The sequence below is a fragment of the Prunus persica genome, chromosome G1 (assembly GCF_000346465.2).
Source record: "Prunus persica cultivar Lovell chromosome G1, Prunus_persica_NCBIv2, whole genome shotgun sequence".
In the NCBI taxonomy this organism is placed as follows: Eukaryota; Viridiplantae; Streptophyta; class Magnoliopsida; order Rosales; family Rosaceae; genus Prunus; species Prunus persica.
The window spans coordinates 35746890-35756924 of record NC_034009.1 but is presented as its reverse complement, the minus strand read 5'-3'; the positions used below and the strand labels follow the sequence as shown (position 1 = coordinate 35756924).

The window sequence follows — 10035 nt, the reverse complement described above, 5'->3', positions numbered from 1 at the left end:
TTATACGAATTTAGGTTTAAAAGTTGGTATGGCACAGTTTGTGGAAGTTGGATGTTGAAATCATATCACTACCTCTACCTATTATGTCTGACGTATACAGCAATTCATATAGCTCTCTCCGCTTCATGCATCATATGCTTCTACCAAGTTTTACTATGCAACATGACATAGTAGGTGCTTTAGTTGATAAAACAAGGATCCTTTNNTTTTTTTTTTTTTTTTTTTTTATTTTTATAAAAAGGCCTGCTTAGTAACGTTTTTGAAAAATATTTTCAGATAAATGAAAACGAGAAAACAAATTTACCGGTCTATAAGCATAATTATTTATTGAAATTAAGATTGAAATGCAATGATAGGTCGGTTTTTATATTTAGTCAACCAAATTCTCAATTTGTGTGTGTGTGTGTGTGTTTTTTTTAGCTGTGCTTTTGGTTTCTAAGGTTACAAAGTAACATGTACTTTCTACCGAGCCATATAAAACCTCACAAAATGCAGTTGTGACTATTAAGTATTCTCCCTAAGCAAAAAGAAAAAAAGAAAAAGAAAAACCTTGTAAGGTATATGAGAAAAGTCCCTTTCTAATATTAGCAAATATGTAAAAAATACCTTTTAAGTATTTTGATAATAATTTTGGATTAGAGAATGAAAAAGGAAAAGATCATGGGATGGGTGGAGATGCTTCAATATGCTCTTCTAGATTTGACATGTGTAACCTTTTTCTCACTCTTCAAATACACTCCCCAGTCTCTTTTGTCCTAATTTGTTTTCTCTATTTTCTTATTGTTTTTACTTTATTTTGGGTATTTCTTCTCTCCACTCCCTTTCTTGCGCTTGCAAGTCTCAGCTCCAGGTACGTGTATAAAAAAGAAGTCATATTTGAGCTGATTTTTTAAATGGTAAGCATCCCCATATCTTGTTTCTTGATTTTTTTGATCCTTCCCATGGATTTCAGCTGTTAAAATAAAGTCTCTGGACGTAGAAAATGATAGAGAGAGAGAGAGAGAGAGAGAGTCGAGTGAAAGGGAGGGAAGAAAAGACTATACAGTTGACAAATTAGGTAGTGATTCTTCTTTTCCTTTCTTCTTTTACCTTCTCCCTTTTCTTGCTTAATAATTGTCATAATTATTTGAAAGAGAGAGAGTTCAATTACAAGAGGCCGAGATAGCTTGCCTCAGATCCAGGGAAGTCAAGTAATAGTTTGAAAAAAAAAAAAGGTGCTTTCTTTCATAGGGTTTTCCTGTGATTCTTGGCTTTGCCTTTCTTGGGTTTCTTTCTCATGACCCCTTTTTCTCTTTCTTTCTTGTGTTAGATAAGGGGTTGGTTTCATATTTAATCTGATTTTTTGTTTTTTTTCTTCTTTCTATTTTACAGTTTTTCATTTGTGCATTTAAAGGTTTTTCTGGTTTTTTCTTTCTGCCGTAGTTGATGGAGGTAGATAGAGAAGAGTCCAGAGAAGAAGTTGACAAGGCCTCAAACATGTCTTTTTAGCCTATTTAGGGCTCATATTTCCGCAAATAGAAGTGTCGATCCATTGTTGTTGGCCAGATCTGACTACCCATTTCCTTTTCACCACCTTTTAGCTCATCTATACATTCATATCTCCTGAATTTGCACCCTCTTTTGGCCTTTATTTGGGTGCCTTAGGCATGGACAATGGTCTGTTAAAACCCACCATTCACATTCCAAAATCATTCCCAATAAGAGAAGAAAGTCAAAAATTAATTGAGAAATGACAGGTTGTGTGATGTTAGAGGGGTCAAAGGGTAACTTTTTGTACTGCCCAGATAAGGATTTTGATGGAGGAGATGTCTCCGGCGGTCACGGTGCCATTTAGAGTAGGTAACTCAGTCTGTGATAACCCAAACATAGCTACCCACATGGATGTCACAAGACTTAAGCTAATGACAGACACGGCGGGTTTGCTATCTGATTCTGTCACCAGGGGTTCCAGTGAGACGGTTGCAGCTGGTGAAGAGGATTGTAATTGTAGTTATTTGGAGAATGAAGTTAGTTTTGTAGAAGTTTCAGTGCCAAAAGAGGACGAGGAAGGAGAAGCTCCTTTGTTGGATATGATATCTCAAGACGGAAGCAATTGGGTTTCTGCTGCTGATGAGATAGCTCGGGAAAGTGAGGAAGATGATTCCTTATCATTGGAAGGCGATCAGATTCTTGATAGCTCTTGTTCACTCTCTGTGGCTAGTGAGTCAAGTAGCTTATGTTTAGAAGACTTCCTCGTTTATGAGGCTAGTCCTGACATAGGGACATTGACTTCTGTAGACGTTGAGAAGGGCATTTGCTGTGTTGATGTTGCAAGGGCTTCAGATTTGGGTGATTCAAAAGTTGAGACAGAGATCACAACCGAACCCCTTGCTATGACGGTGAGCCTCGAGAAAGAAAATCGTGATGGGTCTGACCAAAAGCCATCTGAAGTTGTTCAATTGCCTGTGGAAACAGTGGTCAAAGAAACAGTAAGCCGCAGTGTTTTTGAGGTAGACTATGTGCCACTTTGGGGGTTTACGTCCATGATTGGAAGAAGACCAGAGATGGAAGACGCACTTGCCACTGTACCTCAACTTTTAAAAATTCCAATTCAAATGCTGATTGGCGACCGGGTACTTGATGGCATGAGCAAGTGTTTAAACCAGACTGTTCATTTCTTTGGAGTCTATGATGGTCATGGAGGCTCTCAGGTACCATTTCATATTTCTTATCTATTCCTTGTGCATAGTTTTCCTACTGCATATCATGCATATAATGTCTTTCTGCCAGTAACTGTGTTTCGTGGGGTTGGGTTTCACTTTGTTTAGGTTGCAAACTATTGTCGTGATCGTGCACATTTGGCTTTGGTTGAAGAGATAGAGTCCGTTAAGGAAGGCCTTATTCATGAAAGTGTCAAAGATAATTGCCAAGAGCAATGGAGAAAAGCATTTACCAATTGTTTTCATAAGGTTGATGCTGAAGTTGGAGGGAAGGCTAGTCTTGAGCCTGTTGCCCCGGAAACTGTTGGTTCCACTGCTGTTGTTGCCCTTATTTGTTCGTCTCATATAATAGTAGCAAACTGTGGAGATTCAAGAGCAGTTCTGTGTCGTGGTAAAGAACCCATGGCATTATCAGTGGATCATAAAGTAAGGTTCACTAACTGAACTACTCTATCTTATAGTTCATGACTGATTATGCAAACTGATCTGCATTCGTTATTTTAGCCAAATCGGGAAGATGAATATGCAAGGATTGAGGCAGCTGGGGGCAAGGTCATACAATGGAATGGGCATCGTGTTTTTGGTGTTCTTGCTATGTCGAGGTCTATAGGTATGTGCTTCGTCATGATTTTTTTTTTCTTTCGCAATTCCATGCTTCTTTCATGGATGACTTCTGTAGTACTTCACATAATACTATTATATATATACAGTAAAGTAGTAACTAAACTTTGTCCAGAAATCATATATTCATGAAGATTTGATGTTAGGTCCAAACATGATATGTGTTTTTTCAGGCACAAACTTATTTTCTAACGAAGGTACATAGAAAAAATACATCCTAGTCAAACTTGGGTAGTCTAACACTTCGTAAAGTTAAATTTCAACCTTGGTTTCGAGTTGCAGGCGATAGATATTTAAAACCGTGGATCATTCCAGAACCAGAAGTGATGTTTATTCCTCGAACAAAAGATGACGAATGCCTCATTTTAGCCAGTGATGGTTTATGGGATGTTATGTCAAATGAAGAAGTGTGTGACCTTGCTCGGAGACGAATACTTCTCTGGCACAAGAAGAATGGCATTACTCCACTTACGCTGGAAAGAGGCGAAGGAATTGATCCCGCAGCTCAGGCAGCTGCGGAGTTGCTTTCGAACCGTGCTCTTCAAAAAGGAAGTAAGGACAACATTACTGTAATTGTGGTGGATTTGAAAGCTCAAAGGAAGTTTAAAAGCAAAACATGATGGCTTCTTATGATCTGATATCGTGTTGCCCATTTGTTTTTCACCTGGGCTTCATTGCTTAATGAGAGCCGCAGTCTGTACGTATCATAGAACATCTGCCATGCCATTCTAGAATCTTCTGTTTTTTTATTTTTAAGTGTTTGATATACGCTGTGCTGTGCCCACTTTGGCTGTGTAAATCTTTGCTGCTTGGTAGTAGAAATAGGAAAAGGTGGCAGTGTGATGCTTTTAACATTGTGGGCAAATTGTATTCATTATGCCTCCGAGTTAAACAGCTCAGTGAGGTATTTACCCCTAAATATTATTTCAATCCTAATGCTTATAAAAGTAGTAAATTTGGAAATTGGCTTGCACATTTGTGATATTCTCTGTGTGATTTTTGTTATATTATTCTCAATGGACTGGTGATTGGTTTGCCGTTGACATGACGGGCGAGATTGGCTACCGAGCGGAGGAGGCCAAAAATGGAACCTCAGTATTTCCTGTGCACCAACTCCTTCACAACATCAGCAAGATTTTTCTCACTATCAACACTCTGAACCCACTTGGCGTTGATGCGTACCCTCTCGATGCTCTGCTTCAAGGTTCTAGTTATTGAAGGGTTAGGACGTGCTTTGAAGAACTCATCTATTTCCTTCACCTTCTCAATTGAAGCAAACTGCGAAGGAAAATGAAGGCGTTATAAACCATTTGCCTATGTAATTTCGGATCTAAATTAAACAAAATAGGAACATCATAGAAAATAAGATTTTTTTTTTTAACGAACCGGAGAAACAATTGCTGTGACAAAGCAGGTCATTAGAAATCCGGAACTCCAGGTGTTCGAGATGTGCTCCCAGTTATCCTGCATTTCGAAGCATCCAAAAGGCAAAATCAAACATAGCAACAAAAGTGGGAAAAGAAGACGACTCAAAAACAAAACACTGAGCCCGCCCCTTCACACCCAAGTTCGAATTTCCCTCCCGTAGATTTGATAAATTTAGAGTAAGTTAGACAAAAACGAAAAATATTAGGGTTTAAAGAAGCAGTAAAAACTAGCGCTTGAGAGTTACCTTCAGCCACGTCCAAGCTGTTTCCCGTCCTTTACTACTAACATAAAGTCCCATGATAGCGTCCTGACTGCGGACCTATATAGATGGGTATTGAAGTCGGTATATCACCAAGCTTTGAGATACTCTAATTTACTACTAATTTGTAAAACTATCAAACTGAAATTAAGAGATAAATAAAATCTGAAATACCTCAGAAGTCAATAAAAAGTTGAGAACTTCCAGTGTTATGATTGGATCAGGACACGATGCTAATGAACCTGCAGGCACCGAGAGAGAGATTATTGCCACATTATAACAAACTCAGATGTTTGGAATGATTTTACAAATTAATCAGTATTACTTAAAATGCGGTTTTTCTCCTGGCTTAGATCAGTCTCTCTGTAAACTCTAAGAAGAGATTCATAGCCTGATCTGTTAGACGTGCTTACTCTTCGCATTACAGCCACATACACTGCCTGCAGCAATAGTTCATGATGAACATCAGCAGGGAACTTAAAAGGACAAATATGGGTGCTTAATGAATGGTTTAAATCAAAACAACCTTTCTTATGTCAGCAGGAAGGAGTGCCGTATTTCTGTCATCTAAGAAGGCATGAAAGCGCCTACTTGCTTCATTTATCGTCAGGTCATGTCCAAACACAGCAAGGGCAGCTAAAATTTCTCCTCTCAACATTGCATCTAAATGACTCTCGCCGGGTTTAGGGTCCCAACCAAGCTTCCTGTAAACAAATTCAAACATAAACAATAAACTTCAACAAAAATAAAGAAAAAGAAATAAGTAAATCTTGTGGATAGTTTGGGAGTGTCAAACATATGTAGCATCAAGAAAGATGTTTCCCGAGATCTTGTTTCTACACAAAGGCAATGTTCCATATAACCTCCCATTTTATATGGTAGCTTCAAAATTTAACTAGCAACAAATTTGATATACAACTGACTTATATCACTTAAGGTTAAATGAGCAGTGAACAGAGCACTTTAAATTCCCAGAATTCTTAATCACAGATTTCTATAGATGCTTGAGCAGTTAAAAACTGAAGAAAAAACCTTACTGTGCAGAGTACTGGAGAAGGCCAATAAGGAATTGATTAATGAGATCCAGTAGCTCGGGTACAGCATCAGCTGCAATTCTTGCCAGCTTATAGCTTATCTGTGAAAAGTTAACACCAGAATCAAGCCAAGGCCATAAATACAGTAACATAAACACAATGCAGAGGTGATCATTACGGTAATCAAATTTGACAGCACTGTAAAGTCCAGTTCCTCTCTGTAAGCATCCAACAAGGTAAGCAATGATGCAAAAGACTGCTGGCAAGCCATAGAAAGGGCAAATGAATCATCTAAAACTCCTGTTAAAAGGAAAAACTTGATGAAACTGCTGGCGAGCCAAGGTAAGCAATGAAAACTATCAGCTTCGCTATCAAAGAGATGTGTGCATAAAAAGATGATTACCAAATCTGTCAGTTGCAGACAAGTATTTGTTCTCTATAGCATTTCTAAGTTTATCAGCAAGTTCCTCATCATATTTCACCCTGTAAAAACCAGTCTGATCCACATTGACTTTTATCCAGCTGCATAATGCATTGTTTTCGTTGCTTCCTCTACTTCCAGTCTCTGATATTGAGCAACCCAGAAATTCCTTTATGTCAAGAGTTCTAGACTTCGTTTGCAGTAGGAAACTCTTGCGTACATTATATGAGCCACAACATAATGTTATCGGCACAATCCATTGTCCATCACCTTGAGAACCACTTGACAAGAAGTGCGTCTGTCAATTATTACTTTATTTATCAGATATTTGTCCGTTTCCAAGTACCATGGAATTAAACCTAAACAAACAATTTAACAGCTTATATATGCATTAGATCTCAGACACTATTTCTTGATAATTGCATTTGATACTAAAACAAGATTTTGAAGGAGGCAAACACAAGGAAACCTGATCAAACTCCAATTTCTGATCTTTGATTTTGATGGAAACAACTGGGTAACCTTTTTGCTGAGTCCATGAATTCATTAGCTTGTTCACAGGTTCACCAGATCCCTCCTCAAGGGCAGCCCATAAATCTTCTGTCTTTGCATTTGAGGATGCGTGCTTTCTTATATATGAAGCAAGTGACCTCTAGATGCATGAAAAAATAACATGTAATCAACTCTGTAATTTAAATAAGAATCCGGTTTGATAAGGAATGAGAATACAAATTTAAAAATTCAAGAAAACAGGATGAGAAACATTACACCAAACACCTTTATCATAAATGTAAATTTCTCAGAGAATAAGATAGTTGCTTCAAGCCAGAGGGTGTTTCTAAAATAACAAAGGACCAACCTGAAAGCATTCAGCGCCGAGATAGCTTTGTAGCATCAGGATAAGAAAAGCACCTTTTGTATAACTTATGTCATCAAATATTTCATCAACCTCATCAGCATGATTTATCTCCACCTGACGGTAAAAAATATTACCAAAAAGGTTACGTAAACCAAGTATATACTAACACTCTCCAGTACATAATGACCTAAATATAACCGCGAGTAAAGCCTGTCATACAGGTTAACAAGGATTGATGCCCGCAAAAAGAAAATTTTTGGACAAAAGAACTCAAATGAAACCCATGAAAGCCTTAGTCCACATAAATGTACCTCGATGGGGTGAGATTCTTCAAGAGCATCCAGCCTAAGACCCCCAGTACATTCATCAAGAAACTGAGTCCATATTTGCCACTCTGGGAACAAGTTATCAGTAGCTAAATAGCTCACCTAATGACATTAAAATACTTACTTTAAGTCCACAAACAGGTAAAGTAACAAGTACAAAAATGAAATGAAGTGATACCCATGTTGCAAATCCCTCGTTCAGCCACAAATGTGTCCACCATTCCATCGTTACAAGATTGCCAAACCACTGGTGAGCCAGTTCATGTGCCACGGCAACTGCAACCTTTTACGAAAACTGCATGAAGTAATTAAACATATCTTTGGGTGCAAAAACAATAGCTCCATATTATAGTAAGTTATTATCTAAATTCTGAAAGCTAGAGTGACATTCAGGATTTGCATATTACATTTTGCTTGTTGGAAGCTGCAGAATGCTGCTCATCAAAGAGCAAAGCTGCATCACGGTACGTAACTAAACCATAATTCTCCATGGCCTCGGCAGAAAAATCAGGGATTGCAACCATATCCAATTTGGGCAAAGAGTAGGGCACAGCAAAGTATCTGTAGAACATGTCATCATTGATTTGATGATGAATGCCAAAAATGCAGTATAATCACAAAAGTGCTACTACTTATAGTCCACAGCATACATTAAGTATAATTTGCAGCTTGAATATGATGGCTATAACCCATGATCAGTAAACATACTCTGTGATGTATAAACATACTCTTTGTACAATTCAAGTGTCCTGACAGCAACGCTCAATGCAAATTTCCCTTGGTTTGCCTTACCAACTTGGCAATATACCCGCACTTTGACCCCTGTGATGAGATGAAAGTGACAACATCAAGAAAGGGTTGTATTAACATACACATGAAACAAGGGCTATGGTATATGAGTTTACCATCAGATGTATGATCTTCAACATAATCAAACAATCCAACAACAATGGCCACCAAATATGTAGACATAATTGGTGACTCCAGATATGAAACTGTCTTCAGATGTCCATCCACTTTTTCTTCTACAACCGGCATGTTGGAAAGAGTTACTAATTCAGACGGAACATCAGCCAATGTAATCTTGAATGTAGCCTGTCAATCAAAGTGCCAGTAAGAATGAATAAGGTCAAGGCATAAACTGTAGAAGTGAAACAATTCAACCAAAACTGGAAAATTGATTTCTCTACTAATCTACAATCATACACAACAAATCCTTTTTTCTCTTTTCCAGGACCCAAAGTGCATTTAGAACCATGTAAGGGATCCAGAATTGATTTTTAAAAAAGCCACGAGATACTAATAAAACTTAAGCCAATTCCGTGAGTGTGAGAAAGAGAGAGAAAATGTGTGCGTGTGTGTGACCTTCCAAGCAGGTTCATCCCAACATGGAAAGCACCGCCTGGCGTCAACCGGTTCAAACTGTGTAACTGCCATATTTTTCTTCTCAGCATTATGCTCATATGTACTGCACAGAACAAATCAAAGTTTAAACATATCTATAACAATGAATTAAAATAAGATTGAAAGAACAAAAAGAAGATAGAGTTTATGACACATCCCACATTCAAATAATACCTTCTATAAAACCCCTTCATGTTGTCATTCAAGATTCCTTCAAAAGAAATAGCCAAAACTCCCAGCCCAAATGGAAGTTTCTCCCCAAACTCCAAAACCAAAATCCCATCTTCTTCGAATATCTCAAGTTTTGAAGGGTTGAAAACCTGCTCAAACATTCAGTTACTCAAATTCAGTTAACATAGCAAATCCGCCTGTGAAATGCAGGTAGGTAGGTGATATTCCAAATGGTCTTTCCTTTTCCTACACCGCAAACTCCTCCACTATCCTTTCATTTCTTTTTCTACAAATTCTCGGCAGCCAAAAAAAAATTCCGAACCGATAAAACAAAACAAAAATTAAACCGAAATAAAGCAAATGCAAGGATCAGTTTGCACCTTGGAAGAGTCCTGGTGAGTGAAAGACACAGAACCGGCGTTAACAGAGAGCTTGGCGGCGTTGAGGACGATGAATCGGGTATCGGCGACGATATCGAGATCGACGGCGACGGAGCCGCCGAATTTGCAAGCAGTGAGGTCCGGTTTGAGGCGTATGTCGTATTGTTTAGGGACGGCGAATATCGGAAGGCGAGGTTGGCCCTTGAACTGCTCCATATTTTGATTTTTGCGAGCAGAGAGAGTAGAATTTTCCTACGCTCGTTTAAAACTCAAATTCAATCTTGAGCATGTATTAGGGCTTAAAAGAACACAGAACGACCAAGTACCGCTAATTTACCGGGAAAACTGGAATGAGCAACGCGCTGCCACGTGGCATGAATTTTATTACAACGTTTAGAAAGAAGATATAACCAACTAATGTATAATACTGATT

The 10035-nt window shown here is 38.3% G+C and overlaps 2 protein-coding genes across 7 annotated transcripts; one reads left to right on the top strand and one right to left on the bottom strand.

Moving 5' to 3' along the window:
• Window positions 651-4279, top strand: LOC18791709 (protein phosphatase 2C 16). 6 transcript variants are annotated; one of them, XM_020567053.1, is made up of 5 exons: window positions 651-850; window positions 1943-2690; window positions 2808-3125; window positions 3204-3309; window positions 3603-4279. In XM_020567053.1, the coding sequence occupies exons 1-5, from the start codon at window positions 666-668 to the stop codon at window positions 3938-3940; spliced, it is 1695 nt and encodes a 564-aa protein (XP_020422642.1). In that variant the 5' UTR covers window positions 651-665; the 3' UTR covers window positions 3941-4279. The 6 variants fall into 6 exon arrangements, with proteins under 6 accessions (XP_020422642.1, XP_020422663.1, XP_020422656.1 ...); XM_020567074.1 differs by having other exon boundaries at window positions 755-850; window positions 1423-2690; XM_020567067.1 differs by having other exon boundaries at window positions 783-896; window positions 1423-2690.
• Window positions 4164-9896, bottom strand: LOC18791712 (aminopeptidase M1). Its single transcript, XM_007225249.2, has 19 exons — window positions 9603-9896; window positions 9226-9371; window positions 9013-9115; window positions 8553-8742; window positions 8376-8469; window positions 8055-8208; window positions 7826-7930; window positions 7633-7749; window positions 7322-7435; window positions 6932-7114; window positions 6445-6760; window positions 6220-6341; window positions 6045-6142; window positions 5534-5711; window positions 5333-5447; window positions 5182-5249; window positions 4993-5067; window positions 4707-4784; window positions 4164-4598 (listed from the first exon to the last, which is right to left on the bottom strand). Exons 1-19 carry the CDS (start codon window positions 9816-9818, stop codon window positions 4413-4415), a joined length of 2658 nt encoding a protein of 885 aa, XP_007225311.1. The 5' UTR covers window positions 9819-9896; the 3' UTR covers window positions 4164-4412.

What these genes read in the sequence shown, in the direction of transcription:
- LOC18791709 (XM_020567053.1), top strand. Translation starts at nt 666, where the DNA reads ATGGGTGGAGATGCTTCAATATGCTCTTCTAGATTTGACATGTGTAAC. An exon ending in CTTGCAAGTCTCAGCTCCAG is followed by an intron (nt 851 to 1,942) that starts GTACGTGTATAA and finishes TTCTGTCACCAG; the next exon opens with GGGTTCCAGTGAGACGGTTG. An exon ending in ATGGTCATGGAGGCTCTCAG is followed by an intron (nt 2,691 to 2,807) that starts GTACCATTTCAT and finishes CACTTTGTTTAG; the next exon opens with GTTGCAAACTATTGTCGTGA.
- LOC18791712 (XM_007225249.2), bottom strand. Translation starts at nt 9,818, where the DNA reads ATGGAGCAGTTCAAGGGCCAACCTCGCCTTCCGATATTCGCCGTCCCT. An exon ending in CAGCTTCCAACAAGCAAAAT is followed by an intron (nt 7,931 to 8,054) that starts GTAATATGCAAA and finishes TTTTCGTAAAAG; the next exon opens with GTTGCAGTTGCCGTGGCACA. An exon ending in AAGAATCTCACCCCATCGAG is followed by an intron (nt 7,436 to 7,632) that starts GTACATTTATGT and finishes TTTTACCGTCAG; the next exon opens with GTGGAGATAAATCATGCTGA.